This window comes from Leptosomus discolor, chromosome 4, assembly GCF_034619465.1.
Source record: "Leptosomus discolor isolate bLepDis1 chromosome 4, bLepDis1.hap2, whole genome shotgun sequence".
Taxonomy (NCBI): domain Eukaryota; kingdom Metazoa; phylum Chordata; class Aves; order Leptosomiformes; family Leptosomidae; genus Leptosomus; species Leptosomus discolor.
Window position 1 is genome coordinate 6,688,691 of NC_141394.1, and position 25,019 is coordinate 6,713,709.

A 25,019-nucleotide genomic window follows, 5' to 3' on the forward strand; every position below is an offset into this window, starting at 1 on the left:
GTGGGGAGGTCAGGTAAAAAGAAGCATATGTGATTTCTGCTGTACCCCGACAATTTTCCACTAGAGGTTAAGAGAAAGGGTTCCCCCTTCAATTTTTCCATTGACTACTTCTCTCTGCCTCCACAAAACATTTTGTTGTGCCTGCTTTGCTGTTGTGAAAATGTCATTACTTTCATATCACTAACATTTACAGGAGATAAAAATGAAACAATATAATTGCTTGAGTCAAGGTGGCTGTTAAGCTGGCGTTAATATGAAAGGAAGAGCCCACGTTTTCATCTCCTCTTCTCTGGAAGCAGCAAGGATGCTGTTCCCTATTAGTATCTGCAAAGGCAGCAGTTGCTGCAGCCGACAGAACAGTGCATCTTTCCCTGGCCATGCTTCAGGCATGGCGGTCGTGAAGCACTCCAAGCAGCCCGATGGTAAATAGGTGTGGCTCAGAATGACTCCAGTTGAAAGGTCTGTAAGCATTTTGCATTTATTCAGGGAACACTTCCCAGAATAAACTGGCATCTTTGGTCGCGTGCTGGCTTTCAGATAAGAAGACACCTGACAATAGAGGCTTAAGAGTCCTGTCTTTGCCTGGCCCCAGATGAGGAGAAATCTGATTATTCCTGGTCTCCTTAGCAGAAACCACAGAGATGCAGTTGAACAAGTGATGGATATTAAACCCAGGAGCAGCACACATGGAAAGTTTTAATTTAGCCCCATTGTTGTTGCTGAGTTGACAGATGATGACAAAATGACAACAACCCCCCAAACTATTTCCAGTCCCGTAGAAATTAAGGATATTGCTCAGTCCAAAGTGGAAAGCTGTGTTTGAGTGCAGTGAAAGCCAAAAACGTAGAAGGCTAAATTCATTGTACTCTGTGTGAATGCAAAATGAGGAATAAGTAATGCTATTCCCTTGTTACTCAGTCATCCAGTGGAAAAAGCATTTCCCCTCAGAGGTGTATCTCTTGGCTTCCATTTCTTCTGCTGCTTGGAAGGATTTGAGTACGTGCCACTCGCCTCTTGAGACAGCGCTCTAGCAATTTGCTACTGAGCTTTTACTGGTGGGTTGCTTTCAGACCTCCCCTATGGAGGCTGTTCTGATTTTTATAAATGCTTATAGAAAACTAAACTAGAGATCAGAGTAAGAAAAAGTGACTGATGTGGAGCTGAGTGAATAGGATGCTGTTCTGAGAAGTGGAAGATGTTGGTGCCATTGGGTGTTTGGGTTTTTTTTTGGTTTTTGTTGGTTTTGGGTTTTTTAAAATTATTTTTACCAGGCAGGCAGTAAATCTGAACTCTGTTGGTAAATGTCTGAACCATCGAACTGAAGTGATTAACATTTTCTCCAATGAAGTAACAGCAAGTACTTCATATGTAGTGGAAGACTATTATTGCAAAAGACTACAGATACCATCCTGCAACTCCAGCAGTTAAAACATTTATCCAGGAGGTACAAACACAGTTAAACTCACTTCAGGGAAAGGCAGGGGAAAGAGTTCAACCTTGGTCTCCCACATCCTGACCCTGGCCTGTTGTTTCCTCTGCTATAATTGCAAATGCCTCCAGAATAGTTTTGTTTCAACAAAAATGCAGTGTAAATGGTTTGACTGAAAAAAGATGCACCCTGCTCTACTGAGCAGTTGTGATGTTTCTGCTAGGAGGGTGAAAAAGCTCTCAGGGCTGTTAGATCACTACTATTTCCACCCCAGAAGACAACAGGAGTCTCCTAAAAATGTCAGAATGGTTTCTACTCCTTAGTGCGAAACTGCACAGGTTTTGTTGACATCAAAAGTGAAACTGATAGAAGAATCGGGCTTAAAGATAAACCTTTTGCTGAACGCACCTATCGTGAATCTTTCACTTCTAGGTAACAGCGTGACAAAGTTAATTTTCATCATCTGTGAAACTTGATTAATCAACTCCTGTGTGGAGTGGACTACAGCCTGAAAGGCACAGTAGGCTCTTGAAAATGCTGCATCACTTCTTGTCCGGGTGAAGGAAGATATTTCTACATTCTCCACCTCTATACGCCTTCTTCCTCAGAGAGAAAATCAGATGCGATAACATAGCGTTTCTGGCTAGGGGCAGAGCTGAATGTCACTTCTGATGAGGAGACTGTAGCTGATTGAACCGAGCACTTGTTCTGTAGGGAAACCTTTAGAATACATTCTAATGAGAATACATTCCTAGAAATGGGTCCCTGACCTATCTGCCCCTTACAGTAAATTATTCTACTTCTAGATTAATATTTGTGTTTTATACCTTTTGAGTTGATGCAACTTTTCCACCATGCTAGACTGCTGCTTTTCCCACAGAGCAGCTTTTGCTAGTGCGTGGGTGTACCATTGTGTCACCGTTCCATGGTAATCTGAAGAATGAGAGGGAATCCTCTGTGGTCTCTTACAAGCAGTGCTTTCAAGTAGATCTGTGTGGGCTGTGTTTGTTTGAGAGAGATGAATATGCTTTCAACGTTAGAATGACTTTTAAGAAAGGGGTTTCCCTAAGCCTGGGGTGTAGGTTAAGCCTTGAGAGAGATATATATATATATATTTGCCTCCAAACCACTTAGTTCTCATTTGATTCAGAGTGCCTTTATTGAGACTAGTACATCCTAACCTTGCAGCACAGAGACGAACACCTGCCCTAAATATGGTGAGTAACTTCTGCATTAATTTAAAGCTCATCTCAGTGGATCTCTGCCTATCCTCAGAATGAAGTCATGTGCCTCTTTGCCCTTGTCAACTACCAAAGAGACCTCAAATGCAAAACTTGATATTTTAGAAGTTGGAGGGTTTTTTTCCTAATTGACTTCTTCATTTCTTAATAATTTTTATATAGAATAGCCATAGCAGAGGTCTTTTACTTTCTTTTCTTGCACAAAACTGGACATTGAAAGGTACAGGAATAGTGAACAATTGTTGCCATATAGAGCATTAAGGCTATGTCAAACAGTTTGGGGTAAATCTAGTGATACAGAGAGTCAAACCTGTACGGGGTTCAACCCACATTTTTTCCTTGGATAATGCTTCTGCTGAGACCTTTGGAAGTTTTACCTGTTCTGTAGAGTTTGAGATGTTCCCTGTGCTACTGACTCTGACTGGAGCAGGCACAGGATTCCCTTAGCTGGGTCTGTCATTAGGAGACAGGTCCTTTATCGACATCTGCTACAAATTGTTTTCTGTAATCCACATAACGTTGGAGGATGGGCTAGGGCTCTGGGCTAGGTGGTATTTTGCTTGCCTTGTTGCTGTAAATTGGTGTTAATGCTGTGTCTTGGAAAAAGTTTTGATGCATTCCGACCCTGAGTAAGGAATCCTTGGAGCCATGGTATTATAAATTTCGAGTGGTATGTTTTGGATTAATAAGTATAAATGAGGTGAGCTGTGAGGAGTAGTGAGATGAGGTTTGTGTAGTAGAGAGAGAAAACAAACACACACATGGTGTTTTTTTTTCCCCTCCTGGTTTTAATTATTTCTTTGATAAAAACATAAAGCTGCAGTACTTCTATCCATTGTAGTGAGAAGCAGCCCTTCTATTTTCAGAACCAGCGTTGTTTGCTGCCAGAGGGCATGCAGACCCGTGGAACCTGGAGGACCATACCCTGGAGGAACTCCAGACTGCTTTACCTCCCCCTTCTCAAAATGAAGCAAAAGTTGTCAGTACACCTGTGAGGATTCCAAAATGCTCACAGCAAACCATTTGAAAGCCTGGAGAAAGAGCAGGGTCGTCTTTCCTTGACTTGCTTCGGGGTCTACAGTACACCATGATATGCTGCCGGCAGAGTCCTAATTTCTAGCAGCAGCAGTACTGTGTTTCCAGAAGGGTGGGCACGCTAGAACGTATGGAAAGCAGCATGCATTTCTGAGCTGTGTAGGACTGGTGTTGCTGCCAGCCAAACAATGCAAAGGTTTTTTTGCAACTGGCTTGTTAGATTGTTCCTACCTTTCTATGGGCCCTTCTTTCTCTTCTTTTGTCCCGGGTTTTTGGAGCTTGGCTGGAGAGCATGAAATTTAAATCAAGGAGCTGTAAGAAGGAGCCAATTTAGATGAGGAATACATTCTCACTGTTAAACTAATGTTCTTGTAGTTGCACTTCTTGTAGGAAGGTCTGCGTGTATCTGGAATTCTTTTCTCAGCCTCGCTTCCTTCCCAGCCAAGTGGGCCCTGTACTTGGAGTGATCTCCTTTCTGCTACTGTGCTACCACCTCTGTATACTGCAGAGACCGGATTCCAAAGCTGGAGTTGATAGATCCTAAATCTTTTCTCTCTTGGCTTGGATTGCACAAGAGAGTTTCCATCTTTTCTCTTTCCTATCACAACGTCACAGTTTCACTGTAGTGAGATCTCAGCTGAAAGTTGTTCAGAAAAATTACCTCGGGCACTATCAATGAATATTGTAGTTATTAATCTTGCTTTTATCTTGCAGCATTTTCCCTTTTCACTTCTGTATTTTATCTCTTGGAAAGTTTCCTGGACGTACCTTGGCAGTGAATAATAATAAAGAACCATTTTTTTTTACTGCATAGTTTAAAGCTGACATTTAACACATACCTAAGTACTTCCCTTCTTGCCCACCTCCAAATAATTTGTTCTGCTAATTAAAGTTGGATACAGATCATGGGAAAATACCATTGAAAAGGCTCATGCAGTGCTATTCCATGAAATATGCCTAGTTCGCAAGTGTTTGCCTGAAGATCTGTGTACTTGGCAGATTTGTGTATGTTTGACAGGTCTGTGATTGCTTGGTAAATGAATTTTAAACAATCAAAGATATTTATTATTAATGTTGAGGTTTTTATTTTATCAACATGTTTTATACTGTTCTGGAGCTAATTTGTATTCTATTAACAGCAATTTGCTTTCAGAGAAATTGCGTACAATAGGTATGTTCAAAGTATCATTGACTTTGCTGCCAGACCTCTGTACACTAATTGGCCTCAGTTGAACCTAACATTTTCCAGTGAAGAAAAGATCTCTTCTAAATGTAATAAAAATGAGGAGTTTATGTGCAGTATCTGTAAGTCAGTGATGGGCTGCATTTAAATATCAGAGAGACTCAAATAACTTGAAAATCAAAATTTGTTTCAAAACACGGGAAAATGATGAGTTTTTCTTTAGGTGACATCCTCATACAACTTCTGGCAACTTCTTTACATGTTGCAAACCTCCCCAAAACAGAAAAGCTTAAATCCTCCCAACTCCCGAACTCAGAACCTTATAAAAATTAGTGTTTTCTTCTTTTTTATGATGGGAGAGAGGGTAACTGCAGGAAACCAGAGAAGTACTGAGGGTGTTTTGAGGTGTGCTGTATGTGGCTTCGGCTTGATGATATTTATGGCTTCCTCTGGTCACTTATGCAACTCTTTTGCATGTTGGAAGCATAGTCGTGATATTTTTGGCACTGAACTTACATCTTGTAGCCTTTCAAATTAGCTTGTATGCTTATAATTCATCTGTGCAGGTGCCCATGTGGAGTGACTGACATGGTAAGCTCAAATGTGGAAGTCTGTGTCACCCGAGCCCTGGCCATGACTGTGGCTGCTTTTTGGTAACATTTGTGCCACTGATTTCTGTTTGAAGAAGGGATTTATACTCACTGGGGAATAGTTTTCTCACTTTTAGATGTAGTTCTCGAGATCTTCAATCCAAAGATGCTTAGAAATTGTGAAATGGACGTATTTCCAAAGAGAAATATACCTGAAAATCTGTTTTCACTCTCTTAAGGAAAAAAAGTGATATATTGATTTTTTAACAAGATCATGTAGTTTAAACAGTGTTTTGTACCCGGCACTTAATGTGTGTCAACGGGAGCATTTTCACACACGCAGTGGTGGAGGACCAGCACCCATAGGACCGAAGAGCCACACAGCAGGCACTGGCTCTCTGTGCGAAGTCACCCTGCTCCATCCAGCACGACAAAGCAAACGCGGAGGTTACATTGCACGTTTTCCTCTCCTGGACCAGAGCCAAAGAACCCACAGTGCAGAGCCTCTCCAGAGTCCCCTCTGCACTTTGCTGAAAGCCAGATGTTCAGTGCTGGGTAGAACCAGTGTGTTCAGCCTTTAATTGGATCGTTCCTTGGTCTGGTCCACTTCAAGGGGCTGCTGTTGTTTTGGGGTTTAATTTACTTCAGTTGCTGCGTAGCTCAAGAAATGTAAATAGACGGCTTATCAGGTTGTGGATATCACAGCTTCGTGGGAGGGCATTTGTGAATTAAGTTCTTTGGGTTTGAGTGCTGTTCTGAATCTACTGTTACCCTAACCAAGGAGAGTTGTACTTAATGGTGAGATCAATTTTAAGTATTTGGCATTAAATCTTCCTGCATCACACAGGGCAGGTACCAGTTTCATTTTGCCTGAACCAAATCAGGTAAGGCAGAACTGAGGAACCTAACTACTCTGTATTTTTGGCAAAAATCAAGCTTCAGATTCTAAATTTTGGTTAGAAACTGTCTAATATTGAAGTTTCAGCACTTTATCAGGAAATAACGGGGGGCGGAGAGAACGGGCAGATCTTGCTGTGTTCGTCTGTGGCTTTTTCTCGTGCTGCATTTACATGACTGGAGCTGCATTTTCAGCAAAGAGTGTTGGATGCAAAAGCAGAAAGACACGTAATGCATGGCTGCATCAAGGCTGGCTGCACTGCACGCTGGTGCTATCATGAGTACTAAACCCGGGAATATCTAGGTGGCAGGAGATCACAGAAATGTAATATGTTTGACTCCTTCAGAGCAAAAACATCTTGAAGGCTTTAGTCCTGTTTCAGGTCAGCTTCAGTGAGTGTTGCTTAGGATCTCTTTCATCAAATGCTTTTTTATTTCTTCGGTTGTTCTTCCATTTCGATCACATTTACAGTAATCATTTCTCCCTCCCACTCCTCCTACACAACAGCCACACTCAGATAATGTATAACCTGCTGGCTTGTTTATCAGCAGCATTTATGATTATATATGTTCCACTTTGCTTCAGAGCTATTTTGCAATATGGGTAATACTTAAATGAGGTAAGTTGACTTGACCCGGCTGTAACAGGCCCTGGATATTTCGCAATACAAAAATGGGTGTCGCTGAAAGGGTAACTTGTTAGTGAGTTTATTCCTTATGTATAACTTGCTGGTATGTACTTCCATTTATTTGGCATACAGTCTGTTTTCTGCTCCTTCCACTGTGACACTATGTGCATTTATGGTGGTGGTCTGTAAAATTGATTCATTGAGCTGATCTCGGCAAGATAAACAAACCAAAAATCTCCTTTCCCTCTCTGTCTCTTTTAGGCTGGCTTGTTTCTGACATTTGTTTTATATTGCTTTCCCACAAAATATCGCTTTAGTACAACTGAAGAACAAGTGAATTACAGAGCGGGATTGGGGAAAATGAGCAAATGTTTGGGGAAAACAGGATGCTCTTAAGCTAGAACTAGACTTGGAGAAAGAAAAAGAGAATGGGGTGAGGGCAGCGCAGGATTTAACATTTACAATATAGATGTTTGTAAAATGCATTTGGGATAACATTTTGAAACTCCAGCGTGATGAGTGCCTTGTCTGGCTGTGGTCATTTTTATAATTAAGGTTTTATTAGAATTAGTGAGTCTTGTTGTCATTCTTGAGCGATGTCTGTTTTTTTTTCCTGCAAATATGTTTTTTGTATGTGGAAAACCTGCTTGCTTTTAATGCACATTAATACTTCAAACAAAAAATGCTTTTTCAGCCTATTCGGGTATATCTAGGAAGTACTTAGGGCCTGGAGCACTGATAAATTTGGTGGGTGAGCACCAAGGGAATTTTGCATGCTTTTTACCCAGCATTTTCAGTTATTGCAAAAATCCATAAATCTGCGAGCAAAACTGATCCTGTTTTACTTCAGGGTGTTCCTGTTCCTAAAAGCCTTGTCAGAAAGCAGAAAATGTATGTAATTCTAAGCAATTCTTTACATGGCCATTATAACCCCTTATTTTCTACACAGCCTTAATTCTTTGAAGTAGCTGAGTTTTATCCATCTTGGCTTCAATTTGCCTGATCTAATAAAAACCTACAGCATTAAATTGCATATTATAGTTGTAAAAACTTATGGTGGTTTTAATAGCAAACACTTGCACATGGTACAATAACTTAGTTGCATCTCTTTTGTTTAGTTTCATAACTATAGATTTAGATTTACCACAACTTGTGCTGCCAACACAGGTCAGACTCATTGCAGTAAATTTTTTGTTGTGAAGAATGGAAAATGATTTTTTTTTTAAATTTACTTTTTTATTAAAAAGCAAGCCTTTCAGAACTGACTTTACCAAAAAACTCTGAAGAAATGAAAGGCAAAGCCATTACTCTGCATGAACTGTCCCTTGCTCATCAATAGTTTGAGAAACAGTGGAGGCAAATCAAAGCAGGTGGCAGTGCTGCTGAGCTGGCACTAGCCTAACCATTCTCAGCTGGGTGGACCCTGCCAACTACCGCTGCAGGTAACTTTTTACTACTTTTTCCGATATCTTGGACTGGATAGAAAAGGGTGGATGTATTCCCATGCTATGATACCAAAACACCTTCTGGTATCTGGGCTGGCTTGTATGTTTTTCACACGCGTGAAACCAAGGTGCCCAGCGCTGAGGGACACGCTGTGAAATCTGCATATGACTAAGAGTCAGGAGATACATACAACGGATCTTGTCAAGCCACGGGGGAGGGGACCCCCCCACCCCTGCAGATGTCAGCAGTAGGACTTCTGGAGAACTGCTTGTTTATGCTGGCTGGGTGTGCAGCTGGGCCACGCGGTGGTTTGGGAACGGTCGGCTTTAGCAGCTCCTTTCTGTGCTTCTCCCTGGCTTGGCAGAGCAGGGCCCCACCAAACCCGCAGTGCCCCCTGGGCGATCCCAGAGCGATCCCCAGCAGCGAGTGTGCAGCACCCCATCCCTGCGGGCCCGCCTGGCTCGCCATCCTGTCACTGCAGAACCAGGAAGCGACACAACTAATAAATAAATACCTTTTTCTGTGTTCTTCACTGCTTTTTTTTTTCTTTTCAGTTTTTCAGGACTTTGCTTCCTATGTGAATTTTACTAGCACAGGTGTCTTCTTTTCAGCACCACCTAACCTGTATCCCTTTACCATGGCCTATTTTTCAGCACACGGGCTGCAATACTGCGTGTAGCTTGGGAAATGCACCTGAGACTCCTGAAGCATCTAAGACCAGTGGGATGAGTTGGAGATGGAATAGCAGTCTGAATTCTGTGGGGTGTTTGTTTTTGCTTCAGACAAGGATGGTCAGATTTCATTTAGTCGTTTAATCTTATTTTTTGTTGTTTCGGTGGCAGCAGGGAGCGTTCATTCTAGGTCAATGCTTTTCAAATGCTGTATTTTTAAGTTAGACACCTAAAAGCCAAGTTTAGGCCCTCCAAAATAAGGCTTAATTCTCATGATTACCCAGTGTCTGCAGCTCCCATTGGAATCAAATGAATACAGCTTTCCATACTTCAACATGTTTTTGTTATGATTAAACAGACACTCATAAAACTCAAACAAGCTGGAATCAAGTTTCACATGAAACTGAACTGACATTTTTTTCTTAATAGGATCCTTGTAATTAGTGATTACCAGATGCATTTAAAATGTGTGAAATGCCTGCAGGAATGGGAATTAAGAGGGGGGAGGGATGCCAAACATCTTAGATCTTCTCCTGGTGACATTTCATTTTAAATTTCTGCTCTGCACATACATGAAGCAGCATGGTTTCTATAAAATGTTCAGCTGTGGTTTCACATTAGGTTGATGTTACCAATAGAGTGACTTGTAATTGAAAACTTATTTGGTTATAAATGGCAAGTTTTGCTCTTGATGGCTTTCCACTTTATTTCAGTAATCGATCCTTACGATAGTTGTTATGAAATCACTTGGGTTGAGATAAGCTCTAACCTGCCAGTTTTGTAATTCCAGCAACTATTGTAATGCTATTGTTTGTCATTTTGATCTAAAGAGAAGAGTAAGACTTCTGGGCTCCTTTTCTGATGAACTAGGGGTGTCCCACATCGCTTGAGGAAACATACCCAGGGCTGTTACCAGCCTGCAGCACAGGAGCAAAATGACTCCTCTGGATGAGGGGTGATGGAGAGGTGGTTGTACCTCATAAAATTCCAAAAGCTTGCTTGCTTCCCGTTTGGGGTTTTCATCCAAAAGGGAATACCTAGATGAGGACTGCTTACTGTTACCCCGATGCATGTCCTTTTCTCTGGGATGGGTGTGGGGGTTTTTTCCCCCTCTCCTTTCTCTTTGGAAATGCAGTGATGGACAGTAGCTGGACCTGACCAGAGGGAAGCTTGTTAGGAGCTTGTATAGTTCTTGAACAACACACTTGTGCACATTAACTCACACATGGCTCCTTTTCTCTTCTCTCCAAGTGATCTAGATTGGACTCATTATGCAAATTCTCTTAAATTTGGAGCAGTAGTTTTACTGGAGCCTGCCATGGAGCATATGAATTTTTCTGGTCAATGTGAGGACGTGCTTGAACTCTAGAGTATTTAAGATAGATGATTCTTTCAGGATGAAAAATAAGAGCCCTTTTTGCAATACTTCCAATGTTCCTGTGGCTGCTGATGGCTTTGCTCCTTGGGGAGATTCTTGCCAGTGCAGCCAGAGACTGTTTTTGCTCCTACCATTGCAAAACTGTCCCTGACAGAGTGGTAGACTTAAGAGAGGATGATGCTGGGAAGGAGGAAGTAGATTCCTTGCCTGCTTGTCAGCCATTTATGGTATATGAAGAGGAAAACAGAAATGCAGGCCAGACATGGTTATCTCTTCTAATAGTAATTGTGTACTTAAATTTTTCTTCCTAAATGGTTAAACTTTTTGTTTCCCCTTTAAGTCTGCTTTTTTCCCTCCCTGTTTCTAATAGATTCACTGTGAGCAGCTCAAAAAGAAGAATAAAGATGCAGAGGATCATCTAGAATTGTGCCCCCATCACTGTGTTGAGATGGAAAGGTATTAACTATCTTAATTTTACATGGACAAATTTACTTTATTTCTTAAAAAGTAATTTACATTACGTTATTGGAAATATATAGCTAAGTATTTCCTGTATACGTCTATCAATTTATCTTCCAGAGACCCAGGTTAATACTTTTTTCTTCTGCTTTAATCTGTCCTGTGGAGGTCTGTATCAGTTCCATTTAAATAAGTGAAACGTGGACATTTTGTGTACTGAGAAGAGCAAGATCGTACACAATAGTGTAGGTTGGAAGGGACCTGTGGAGGTCATCTGGACCAACCTCCTGCTCAAAGCAGGGCTAGTTATGTCAGGTTACTCAGGGCCTATCTATGTGAGTTTGATATCTCTGAGTGTGGAGATTTTACAGCCTCTCTGGGCACCTGCTTCTTCACAAACTACTACTAGTTCTACTGATAGTAGCAGTAAAAGAGGTTGTACTGTAGGATGTAAAGAGGTCACATGATGGCTACAGCCTCTAACGAGGCAGTGATGATGGCAATGCCTTTCTAAGATTGTCAGTGAGTAATAAGGAGCTTTAAGAAAATTAATAGTGCTGAGTACTTTAGTGAATACTGCTGTACTCAGCATAATAATCCCTGGCCCCCAAAAAAATTAATATTTTGAGGTAGCTGAGAATTATTAAAAGATGGCTTTAAAAAGTATTGAGTGTGGATTTAAGAGAGAGAGATAAAAAGAAAAATTGTTTTGATGTAATTGTAGATTGTTTAGGGAAGCTTAAGAAATAATACCCTACCCTTCTCTCTTCCTGTAAGAAGCATTTTTTCCCAGGTTAGTTTATTGTGAAATAACTGGATTTGAAATCCTTTGTAGACTGGGATTTCCCATTTATTCAAGGCATTGTGAGCTGCTGCCAGTGTAGTTTGACTCCAGCCTGTCTCTGCGAAGGGAGGGAGGCACCAGGTTTCCGTCTGAGGATGGCATCCCTGGTGAAACCATATGCCAGTCGCTGACAGTTCAAGCCCTGGACTTGAGATACAGACAGTCACGCAGCGAGCTTCCTCTGCCTTTCAGCTTGGCTGACTAACAGCTACCACAGGCAAGAAGTTGGCTTGACTTAACAGAGCTGGTTGTCCTCCCTCAACTACTGTATGTTAAATTTCCTGGCTGCATTTCCAAATGGTGTTCATCTGTTAATTCTGCTTGCACTGTTAGTAGTAGATCACTGAAAATATCTCGGGTCTATGTGGGAGACACTGACCCAAACGAATTATGGATTTGTTTTCCTCCAAGGGTGCAGCCCAACTGGGAGCCCAGTTCGGTAAGGCATTGGTGATGCATCCACATCCTGGCCAAGGCTGAACTAGAAGGCGAAATGGGCTGTGCATAGGTCTTGTTCTGTTTGTGGTGATGCCCGATTCAGGAAGAGAAAGAATAGTAAAGTAATATTGTCAGCCATGTGATTGCATCGGGATCACAGCTTTCCACAGAAATGAGCCCATGTAAGATCTGAATAGACTTGTGGTGCTCAAGCTATATCTGTGGAGTGAGCAGCCAGTCCAGAAAGGGCTGTAGGAGTGGGGCCATTTCAAAAAGGCACCTACTGAGGCTAGGAGAGTGTCCTAAAAGGGGTGCAAGCTTTTCTAGCTATTGGTCTTCATAGGAAAAGAGCAAGCACTTGAAAACATCTCGATTTGTCTCCCTTCTTGTTTTTTAACTCTTAATTTTCTGTTCTTTCAACACTTTATTGCCGTTTCCCACCAGCTTTCTGCATGTGTGCGTTTCAGTGGGGGAATTCTGCTCAGAAACCACATGCTACTTGGTGTCTCTGCTTGGCCAAGCTTTACATTTGATTGATTTTCATGGCAAAGCTTCAATTCCGTTTCCACTAGTGATCCACATGCAGCTACATGAGTCTTACGTGACGAGTCTGGGTGACCGTGCTCTGTTTACTGCTTCTGCAGAGAGACAGTCATCTGTAACTTGCTCATGGCTCATTTAAAGCCCAAGAAAGTTAGTGAAAGTAATTTAATTGGCTTTCCTGAGGTTTGAGTTCAGCCCAAATGCTGTCTGTCAGGAAGAAATCCAGTTATGGTCTTGGTAGTATAATTAAGCAGAAGATCCAAGTGAAAGAGCAATGATGTTATTTTCCTGACGTATAGGCTGCATAGGGTACAGAAGTGAGGCGGCAGCATTGAAACCCAGTCCCAAAGGACAGGAACCTCCAGGCATGGAGGGGAGCAACACCATGTGATAAGTAATGTGTCATTTAATGTGAACCAGCTAGTCGTCGTCGTCTTGCATGTTGGTGTTTGTTGAGGGGAATAGTCAAAGACTGGGAGACACCAAGTGCCTGTATATCAGTAGCTTTACTTCTCTCTGAACTGAGATGGAACACATTATAGGTGCAGCTTCACTTAATCACTGGGCCCTTTTTTTCTTTTTTGACTTATTTTCAGAGAAACCAGATGTGTTTCCATTAAGAACATGCACCTCTTTTATTGTTGTGATTTGTGTAATTCTTAAAATTAAGCAAAACTATTAAAGAATAATTGTTTCTGTTCACATTAACAGCACACAGCTTCTCCAGATGTGGCATTTGACAGCCAAACAGCTGCTGGCTATTAAATGTGCTTTAAAAGCTCCATTCCTTTGTCATAAAGGGAACAGAAGTGTAGGGACGTTTATGGGGTGATAGGCAGATGTTTTGGCTACATCAGATTTGAGTGAAAGTTTAAGTGGTTTCTCTGCTACAGTCACGATACGTACATGTTTTAACCCCTATCATACACCTTGCCTTATGGAGCTCGCTTCTTGGGAGTGGAGTGAGATTATTTCTAATCTCACACTTGCCTCCCAGGCAGCAGTGCCAACACTTCTTTTTTTGCAACATCTGGGACATCTCACTCCAAAGACAATGCAGTTCTTCTGCTAGAGTGGAGCTCAGCTGCTGCTGGTGGCTGGCTTTCCAGCTATGCTTTTGAAATACTGGGTGAAAATTTTTTGGTGAAACTTGAGTTAAAAAATTAAGTTCGAAGTCATTTGAAATAGTGTGGTGTTTGCTTTTTTTTTTTTTTTTTTTTAAATAAACTTTCTTTTTAAGTATATCCCCATAATCATCAAAGGCAGGTGTTCTTTTTGTGTTCGTACCAGCACAGTACGCTTTAAGCCCAATAAACTGTTTTTTACGTGGTACATGTGAGGTGGAACATAGAACTAGTGGAGCTCAGTTTCAAGAGATCTGGCTTAAATTCCCAAGCCTAAACTCTGAGCGGAGATCCGTTCTCTGGGTGTTGAGTACTGGAATAGCACCACTGATCCTTAGGGAGCTGCACCACATTGTAACTATTCTCTATCAGCTCAGATCCGGTAAACTTGTAAGGGCTCATGAGGCTGCAGAAATTTTTTTCTGTAACAAAAGTCTTTTTGCTTTCTTGGCAAAATTTCATTCTTCCCATTGCTTCTTGGACCGGAAATTCTTTGTCATTTATTCCTGACTGGATAAGATTTTAATATAAAAATATCAATGTATTTACATGAAAAAAATAACCTAAGAATTCTACAAAACTGAGTTAAAAGAGAGCAAAAATACCTGAAAATCATATGGAACATGAAAGAAAAGTCTAGTTCTACAGATAAACCGTCATTTTTAAGAGTTATATGTCTAGTTTTATTCTTATTTTAAGTCTCTTTCTAGTACGAGTTAGAATAAGTATTCTGTAATCAAGGTCTCACTCTCTCCCATATTCTAAAGGCCTTTTTCTGAAATGAAGTGCGTTATCATAGATAGGGGAAATATTAGCTGAAATGGTTTGCCTTGAAATTTGCCCATTTTTTAATTTATCTGAACCAGTTCATTCTGTATAATTCAAATACAGAAATGTATTTCTTTCCATGGACCTGCTCCTTCGGCTTAGCAAAGCAAGAATCCTACATCCCAAATGCCCACCCAAGGGGATGAAGCATGTGTTTAACCCCTAGACTCTGGACTTCATTTCCCGTCAAAATATGACTTTGTGCTCTTGGCATCTGGCTATAAATCCTGGCTTAAAACTTTCGTTCACAATTGTTTATGGTGCGTATTTGTGCTTTCACCAGTCATGGGAGAATGACCCCAGCACACCAGCCTTGAAATTACTGTTTAAAATCAAGTTATGTGCCTTCGGTGTTAATATTTTGCAATAAATGGCTTGGGACATGTTGTAGATATGTCCATTGTTGCCACATAACTGCCGTTCGTAAGTGTTAATGCCAGTTTCTAGTGAAAACCAGGGAGAGCCAAGAGCTCACAAGTGGTGCCAGCTGCAGAGCTGGGACTCTGCATGAGGCTTGTACCTGGTTATTTGAGAAACATGTATTTATTTGTCAGCCATCAATCTATGCTGCTACAAGCCCAAATCATATGGCTCATCAAAAAAGGATGGGGCAGGCTATCAGGAGCTGAGCTGGTTTCTGCTCCATTATGAAAGTGTCTATTAGTGGGAGTTGTTCTGTCTTCTGCTTCTTCTCCTGACCAGGCAAAGATGGACTGCAAGGAGTGCCCCTGACACTTTTAGAAGCCACTAGTGTCCCCAGCTCACGCTTCCTTTCTGGTGCCATCATATTCTGGCTTTAGTGATAGGTTTGGGCCAAATTCAGATTTTCTGCTGGCTCAGTTACCTGCATAATTTAATAAAATTCCCTCTGTGTGTTGAGGGGAACCAGCACTTCATTGCCTAACCCAGTGAGGACAGACAGAGCAGCATGGTTTATTTTGCTGGGTGGCATTGATCTGCGTAGAAATGTCAGTCCCATTCACATACAAAGCATGTGCTAGGCACAATTTTTGTTCTGGCTCCCAGCTGGAAAACTGAATTGCTCTAAAGAGCCTAGAAATTGAAATGGTGCAAAGAGGTACCATAGAGCAAAAAGCGAAAACCATTTTAAAGGCAGCTATGTGAATACGTGGGAGAAATGAAAATACCTTTAATGTGGTGCACAGTTAGTCTCTGGTAGTGAAATCCATGGCAACTTGCAAACCAAAGAGAACAGCTCTAATTTCTTAATTTTGGAGGATGTGGCTAGAAGGATGTTGGCTACTACTTTTCAGATATGACATGGAAATTATGAGTGAGGCTGGGCTCTTTCCTTTTCCTGCAAGCTACTGAAACTTATGCCGGGAGACCAGCTCCTTCATTACATCTGTAGGTTCTGCTTCCATATGAAATGCCTTAGTTTTCCCAAAAAAGGAAATTTAGCAACTAACTCAAAGTTTACAAAGAGGAGTTAATATTCTAATATTTTATTGGCTTCTGCATTAATCGTAGCATGCTAGGTAAGTAGGATGAGCTGTGAATTTTTTGTATCTTCAGATACTTTAGAAAGCTCTTGCATGTTGAATGGATATACTTTGTCCCATGTGACCACATGAAAATGCTTTTAATATTCTCTGAGGATTGATTATATAAAACGTAAGAAACGATATCTCCCAAATTTGAATGGATTTAATTTTTAATTTTTTTTTCAAACAGATTGCCTATTTGCATAATTAAATTATTAAAAACTGAAATACCTAATTTTGGAAAATGTCGGCAGCAGATAGAACAGTAAGCGTATTAATGGTGCAGAAATGTACCTGTGAGCTTCACAAAACCAAAAGTAGTTTCTGAAAAAACTGCTTTCTGCAGAAGCCCAATGCTGTGTGCCCTCTAGAGCCCAGCAGGGGAAGCTCAGGTAGTCACCAAGAGCTGTCTTGTTCTGGGGTAGCTCCTGTCACCGGTACCTTGATGACTCGGATTATCTCTGTGCTCTAAAAGTCAAGAACTGTAAAATGGATCTATATGCCAGTTATTATTAATGTTTTACATCACAATAAATATATCCTCCCGATTATCAAAGTGGCTAGTAATAAAATATAGATAAATGAAGCAATAGTTTCTGGTCAGAAGACGTTAGTCTAAAAACGAAGGGAAAACTAAATGCACTGAGAAATCTAGTCAATGAAGTAATTTTCTGACTCCCGTGATGATGTTGAAGCACATGGATATTATGGAGCAGCAATCAATTTGTAGGGATTTGTCTCTTGCCGTTCCCTTTCTTTTACCCAGGCACAGCTGGTTCCTGCTCTTGTCCAGGTAGTCCTAAGCCCAGAAAGGAGAATGCAGAGACAGGGTGGCAACAGCCAGAGACAAACATCATTTACAGCCACAGCACCAGACAGACTGCGGGGAGCAGAGCAGAGGCTGGCTAAAAAGAAGTGTTTAAAGCCAACCCACCATCTTCATGGGGTATTTCCCAGCTTGATTCACGCTCTGACCTCAGGAGGCTGTGGTTATACATCTCCTCTTGCTGTGGCTGAACCAGCAGCAGAGATGAGTGCAGCCTGCCTAAATACTTGCTGCTACGCTCCTGCCAGAGATTGCTGCCCATCTTTTACTGTCCTTGGGACTGCACCTAGGCATTCCTCCTTTATTTTGAACAGTTGTTTTAGTCTAGGCTGCTTTATTTGACTGAAACTCTTTTAAGGAACTGTGACTACTTTGAACAAGCTAGGAGAGTGGGTTGTGCTGGCAGTTGGGGATGGTAATTCACAGTAGAGAGGTAGTGAAGGTGGAAAGTGGCTGGGGCTGTAGAGTAGTTAAACTCCGGTTGGCTTTGCTGCAGCTAGAGCAGGATGTGTGACTGCAACCCTGGGCAAGTCGCAAAATACCCTTTGTCAGAAGCCACTCGTAGGCCAGAGTATTTTCTCTCAGCTAAGCGACAAGATGGTTGCTCTACTGATTTCACACAGGAGGTGTATGGAGCAAGGAAAGAGGAGAGCAACTAGCCTACCTTTGGTTGGTTGCCTAAACACAGATAAAAACCCTGAAATTTTGAAAGCTCAGTCTGAAAATATCAGCCTGTGGTTTTAGCAGCTCTGTCTGAAATCCCTCAATACTGCTCAGTAAAATGTTTCATCTCGCTTTACTTTCGCCTCTCCCTTCCTTTTGCCACATTTCTAGGGGCTTTAAAGCAAATTATTGTTTAGAGCAAATTAGTGCTGCAGCAATAATTTCTCCCATACTATGCAAATATAATTTCATGCATTTTTCCTAAAACTGCACTGTGAGCAACTGCCTCTGTGCTGTGGCTTTTAAATTCTTCAAAGCATCCTCAAAAGCACTGAGTGCTCTGCACAGGGTTTATGCAATTCTGTTAGGCGAAGCAATCTCAGGCTGGGTCAGACATCGGAGTCCAACTAAGCTGAAGATGCTGTTTCCAGGGAAGTGCACTTGAGAGAAAAGGAGTGTTGATACTTAACGTTGCAAAGTTTGCATTAGGTAGCTGATTAAAAGCAAAGGCTGTAAGCATAGTGTTTGGTCAGGCTGCTGAGAGTTTATTGTCTGGGAACCTCAGCTCAAAACTGCTTAAAAAAGGAAAAGTGCCACTTGCACGGGTCTGTCCAGGATTTTGCAATACTTAGCGAGACAGAAAAGGGCTGGATTTCTTTTGCAAGTTGTTTTCCTTCTGTAGTTTTCTTCACAAGCTGCCACGTGGTGCCTGTGCTGCTGGGGCTCACCTGCCACCCACGCACAGCTGAGGCTTTGGAAACTGCCAGGAGCGCTCAGAGCAGCTGCAGCTTGCCGCGCTGCCGTGAGGTTCACGAAAATGTGCATCAAGAAGGTCTTTCTCTTAATTGTCATGGCTTAGAAAGGGAGTTACGGGCAGTTAAAGCCGTCTAACAGAAGGCAATACTGTCTTCAGTTGTGTACTCTGTTTCTTTGAACTCACACTAGTTGCTGTATTAGTTTGGTTTTTGGTTTTTTTTTGTTTTGTTTTTTTTTTTTAAAAAAAGGCAAAAAGCAAAAGTACAAAGAAATATCTTTCTGCAGAAAAGAAAATTAATGTAATGCGTTCTAGTGCTTCAGGACCTTCCGGCGCTAAAAACCCCTGGTCTTGGTTCCTTGTGTAAAAGTCTTATTTCCCTGTGTCATAGGTCTAGCCCTCAAAACACATCCAAATAGCTTGTTTCTGCCATGAAACTTTTTTTTTGGTGCAGACAGGCTTCATGGCAGCTTCAGCTGCCATGAAATTCAGCTTGTCCAACTACTAGGTGGTGAGTCAAAAAAAACCTCTTGAGTTTTACTTGTCCTTACTTGCTACTGTTGGTATTTTATCGTAGTACCTCTGCAAATGATTTTGCATTCCTGCTTAATGAAAATACGTTTCTGTTATAGTCTCTGCGTTGTAAATATCGAGAATAAAATGAAGCAGTTTATGCTATTAGCACAAAATATGCCACACTTATTTACTCTTATAATTAGGATAGATGGGTTTGTTTATTGGATAATTTTATCAATTGCCCTTCAAGAGTTTCCTCAGAACCTACAGTGCGATCCCTGTGGATTGCCTGTCTAAACTGTAATAACTGAAAAATTTGTATTGCTTTCAGCCTTTCTGGTAGTTCAAATGAAGTATTTTCTACCTAAATCAAGAAGTAATCTTGCTATAACAGTTTGATAATACTTTTGAGCCTTGCAGTTTGCTTTCTGGTCATGCATTACTTAGAGCTGGTTTAAGCTGATTAGGAAATGAAGGTCTGAGCTTGTCGAAGAGACAAGTATTTCTTGAAAACTTGGGTTGGTCTATGTCTTTTTGGGATTTGTTTTAATTTATGCCTCAGTCTTTTCTCAGAAAGTCACGTTCCACCATTATGGTGTATCAAGAGAATCAGCCCCAATTGCCAGTTAGTTCTGCAAATACGGAGCAAGCCCTTAAGTGCACGTAAGTCCTGTGTGTCCTTTGCAGAGACACTGAAAGCAAAGGAATTTTCCCACCAAACATATATCATTTTAGTGTTCACAACAGAGCAATTTTTACAAGATATTAATGTTTTCAAAAGGAACTTTCAGGGAACAAAGTTTGAACATGCGTGTCAGGTATCCATTACAAAGCGTTACGGAAAACAAAATGTGCCATCCAAAAACTTTGTGAACTGAGCACCTAGTTTTGGAGTTCAAAACCAATTTGACCATATTGCTTGCATTTTTGCTAAAGTTGGATATAAATTTCTTGAAACTGTGAGTGGATGATGATCTTCATATAATCCCCAAAAGGAATTATTTGGATTTTGTAGACAGAAGGTAGTAAAATTCATAAAGACTGATTTTTTTAAAATATCTTAAATGAATTTCTGCCACACAACAGTTAGATTGCCTGTGTGACACTGCTCTAGTGCTCTCTGCATACCAGGAAGGAAGGTAGCAGGGGCTCGGTGCAGCTGTGCTGTCTGCATTGTCACATTCGGAAGACAGCTGACAAATTTACCTTCATGAGCTTCAAATTTTGGTGTGAAGTTTAACATTCTGTTTCTTTCTAAGCAGGTGTGAAAGTAAAGAGCTTGATGTTGAAATAAGGAACCTGATAGAGAAGAATAACACTTCCCAATCGTGTGAGGACCCCGAAGCTATTGCCCAAGAGAGTCCGAACCCTCAGAGCACTTCGTGTTCCCTTAAGGTAAACACAGTCTGCTTTTGCAATGTTTATCTGCCAGGAAAGAACATTCAGGGGATGTTCCCTGGCTGACTTGATTATGCATGAAACTTTTTGATTTCTGAAATGATGCAATGAACTTGCTACACTTTTTTTTTTTCCTGAAGACTGAGTGAGAAAGATATGTTTTATAGTGCTTTAAAAAGTCACCTAAACCCACCAGTTATCTAAAGTGCCACCCTCTGTAGCCAGCTGTGCTTTTTGGATAACACAGATCCACAAAACTGTACCCCAAAAGCACTGACATTTCTTTAGGTTGTTACGTTTCGTAGTTCTGCTTTAGCCAAGGATGAGCAGAGATGTGAGTGACAAAGATCTTTGGGAGTGTCAGAAAGGCTTTGAGATAAAGAGGAAGAATGAAAAAGAAAAATGATGATTCAAACCCATACTTCTGTGGTGTTATAAACAGAAAATCATAAGCCACCTGCTAAGATGGTTGTCTTCGCTTGCAGTGAAGCAGTGGTTAACAAGCATGACAGAAACTTGTTCTAGGTTTCCCTCTCAGTTTCCCTCTTCTCCCCTGAAACAGCAAGCTGCTTTCTGTCGTGCAGTAGGAGGACAAAAGGGAAATCCTGTTTTCTGAAAACCGGGAAAGGGAGGAGTGAGAGGTGTGGAGGAGAGGAATGCTTAAGCCATGAATGCCATCCACCTGCAAGTGATGACACGCTTACCTGCCTGTGTGACTCCTCAGCGGGGCAGGGGGAGAAGGAAACCTCTGAAGGCTGCGCCCTGAGGCATGATGCAGGAAATTGAGGAGGAGGTAAAGGGGAGATGACTCTTTTTTTGAAATCTGAAATTACATATAGCTCCTTTCACATGTAAACCGCCATCTCCAAAATGACTCATGACCTTGGGGCATGAAGCTGAGCTGAGCCTAAGGGTCAGATTAGTGGAATTAGAAACAGTGAGAGAGAAGCCACAGGGAGGAATGGGGATTCCCGGCCCCAGGGAAGGAATAAGCGCAGTGAAACAGAAGTCAGTGCAGAATCAAGTAGCATTGAGCTACCTGCCATATGAAGAAAGGCTGAGCAAACTGGGTTTGTTCAGCCTTGAGAAAAGAAGGCGTAGGGGAGCCCTTATTACCGTGTACCAGTACAGAAAGGGTGGCTACCAAGAAGATGGAGACTCCCTTTTTACAAGGAGTCACATGGAAAAGATAAGGGGTAATGGATACAAGCTACTCCTGGGGAGATTCTGATTTGGCTCCATAATGAGGACAATTAGACATTGGAATAATCTCCCAAGGGAAGTGTTGGATTCCTCTACATTGGACAGTTTTAAGACTCAACCTGACAGCATGCTGGGCCATATCAGTTAAACTATATTTTTACCTTGAAAGGTTGGGCTAGATGATCCTTGAGGTCCCGTCCAACCTGGTATTTTATGATTCTGTGAAATTACAGGGCAGAACAGCAAACCACAAATGGTCTGTGGAAACCCCTGGTTCCCCATGTTGGCCTCCCTCCAACAGAAGGAGATGTAGGAAAGGATTTAGGGGATGTGGGGAGGGAAAAGAAGGGATGTGCACCATTTCTGTGGGGTGCTTCAGCACTTCACACAGAATACTATGGCAGTATTTCATCTGTAGTGCATTTAGTGTGTGGTTTTCACAGGTTAAAGGAGGAAGGCTTATGATATTTCCACACTGGAAATATACTGGCTGTTTTTATTTATACTTTTAAGTCAAACAGCTTTTCATTGGCTGGTTATTGACTTGGGCTTCAAGTGAGTGACAGCTTGACAGTTGTGATGATAAGCTCCAGCAACCTCAGTATAAGATGCTGGGAGTACATGTATTGGATTGTGTGTTTTGGAAAAGGAGGCAGTGTTTTTAACAAACCTGGTATACTTGCGATTATGAAGGTTATAAAACAGTATTTAAAAAACCCCAAACAAACAGACCAGAAAATGTCAGTTTGTAAAATGCAATGCTGATTTAGACTTAAAATGAGAGGAAAATTGTATATTTAGGAAAAAGTTAATAATGAAACAAATGTGTGCGCTTACCTATAGTGTTGGTCATTCATCAGGAAGTTACTTGGCAGAGCCAGCCAGTTCTTTTTATTCCATAACTTTTTTTTCTGGAGTGAAGAGCATAGATTGCACACTGTAAAACAGCATTTCCTTCTGAGCTTAAATTGCTTTCAAGACTGTTATCTGGAAATGTCTGTAAACAAATTCCCTTTTTCACTGGGATTTTTTTTTTTCATAATATTATATAATATTATTGTGGTTTTAAAGGCAAATACTTGAGAGAGAGAAAATGTAGGTCTGCAGAATGACCTAGCTCTCAGCACATGATCCAGCCTGTGGTTCCTTTATCTGTAGTACTTTAATTGCAGCTTGCCATGATACTATGTTCCCCTCTCTGGGACAGGGAAGAGAGGGAGGAGAAACCAAAAAAAAACCATCCTTACAGGCAGGTCACAGCAATTAAAGCCTGTTGGTGTACTCGGGTCCCTGACACCCACATATGGTTCATTGCTCTAATATAAGGGACTTGTGTGCCTATGTCCCTGTGTGCAGTTTGTCTAGGTGAGCAAACTATGTGTCGGGGTTTTAAGTGTTAAGCTGAAATGAGAGGTGAGACATTAGAGTGGCATCATTATTTTACACCAATTTAAGCTCTTCTCAGTTTAATGAAATGTGTTTTTGTTTGCTAGAGCCATTGACCAGAAAAGGGAAACACAAGATGAAATTTTTTACTGATTAGAACAATTGATACTTTCGAGTTCACATATGTATCTGTTTCTCCTGTCTTCTGCAACATCAGTTATTGCTGCGATGTGCAGCAGGAGGGTATGTGAACAAGAAGGATCGCAAGCTCCAATCCTGCAGAGGCCATAGTCTGAAAATGCCTGTCCTCAAAACGTGCCTCAGGGAGAAAAGGATTTCTTGTTCTGTCTTCTACAGGGGGGGAAACTAAAGGCCAAAAGCATCATGCAGTTTGCCATTTTATAATAAGAAATCAAAGAAACATATTTCCTACCACAATAAAGCAGCTTCCTTTTTCAAATTTAAGTGTAAAGCTGATTACGTTCCACTGGAATAAGCTAGTCTAAATATTATGCCTCAAAATGCAAATATTGCTAAAAAGTACTTGTGCAGAGTGTTTTCAGTATGTTTAGGGCTTCATCAAGATTTTACACATAAGAAGGATGTTTTCTGGGGGAGGTGAGGACAGATAAAAATGTAAAATAGGATGGGAAGAATAGCAACCGAAATGGTTAGTTGTGTGTCAACATAAAGTTGACAGAGATAATACATTTTAGGGGATCAATTGGTTAAAAAAAAAGACGATAAACTTTCAAGCACCTTAATCATTTTGGGTGTGAAGTGAGAAAGAAAAAATTTCCATTTAAGGGCTCTCTGTAGTTGCAATGACTCTGTTGTAAAACTCAGAAGATGCCTGTTTGCTACAATTACAAATTAGCGTCCAGTTATTGTTTCATGAAATTGGGATTTTCATCATGAGGCCTGAGTTTGCAGATGCTTGGGTACTTGAGTAGCCGTGGCCTTATGGTTAGTCTCATTGGCGATGATGGAAAACAGTGGATAAAGGAAATCCTGAAACAGAAGCCTGTGCTGTGGTTTTACTTACTCTGAAACCACATCTTGCTCTAATTTTGTCTGGTTCCCGCATATTAAGGCACACATTTGCATCTGAACATATTTTTCTGACAGAGTGAGTGTTTAACCAAACAGCACGAAAGGTTGAGGCTGACATACGTACTTAAGGGAAAATCCCTTTCTAGCACACTTCTTTGGGTGAAGCACGTGGACCAGGTTCAGACAGGAAGAGGTAGACTCTTCTTCTGGTTTAAGAGCTGATTTTATTCTTTGGCAAACACCTCTCGTTTTTTACCATTTCACCATGTGCACCAGAAAGGGTAAAGGGATTGCAATGGATATTGTAGCAAGCACGGCTGGCAAAACAGCAGCTTCAGGACTAAAGCTAAAAGCAAAGCTCGACCAAAGTGTAAGCAAATAGAAGCCTCCTCAGAAGCCAGCAAATTCTAACCCAGCTAATCTCAGTGTAAATCTAGCTTCTACAATTCTGCAACTGAACAGTACAATGCATAAAAAACCACCAAAACCCACAAACAAAAAACCCCAACAAACCTCACAGGAGATACCTGATCAGGTAGTAAGAAGAAGAAGAAAAAAAAGATGTTACCATTTTGTCATCATTAAGGAAAGATTCACTTTTACTTGACTTGAGTATTTTAAAGGTTCTTGGTTTCACTGCAGTTACTAAATAGACGGAATTTTCAGAAGCAACAAGTGGCTTTCATTATCTTAATTTGTGAGTGCCTATTTTGTAATACTGTAACAGAAGTCTTTCTCGGAATAAAGTTCCTGCATGCTGAAAATGAGAACTTTTATCTTCTTGTGATGCTTATGCTCATGAGTGGATTCAGTGTTGGTGATAACTCCAAGGCTTTGATTTTTTTTTTTTTTTCCCATTGCAAGCTTCCCAAAGATGACTGAAAGGCTTTTACACTCAGAAAGGTCAGGTCTTCCTAGAATACAAACTAAAATAATTCTCATTTTTAAACTGGGGGAACACTCACTCCCCCCAACCTCAA

General features: G+C 41.1%; 1 protein-coding gene across 1 annotated transcript in view; it reads left to right on the forward strand.

Moving 5' to 3' along the window:
• Positions 1-388: 388 nt before the first annotated feature.
• TNIP3 (TNFAIP3 interacting protein 3) overlaps positions 389-25,019 on the forward strand; it is a 61,659-nt gene continuing 37,028 nt past the window's right edge. The window contains exons 1-5 of the mRNA XM_086464377.1: positions 389-422; positions 1,753-1,861; positions 10,654-10,726; positions 10,870-10,955; positions 20,262-20,394. Of these exons, the coding sequence (XP_086320503.1) occupies positions 389-422; positions 1,753-1,861; positions 10,654-10,726; positions 10,870-10,955; positions 20,262-20,394 (435 nt within the window). The remainder of the gene's footprint in view (positions 423-1,752; positions 1,862-10,653; positions 10,727-10,869; positions 10,956-20,261; positions 20,395-25,019) is intronic.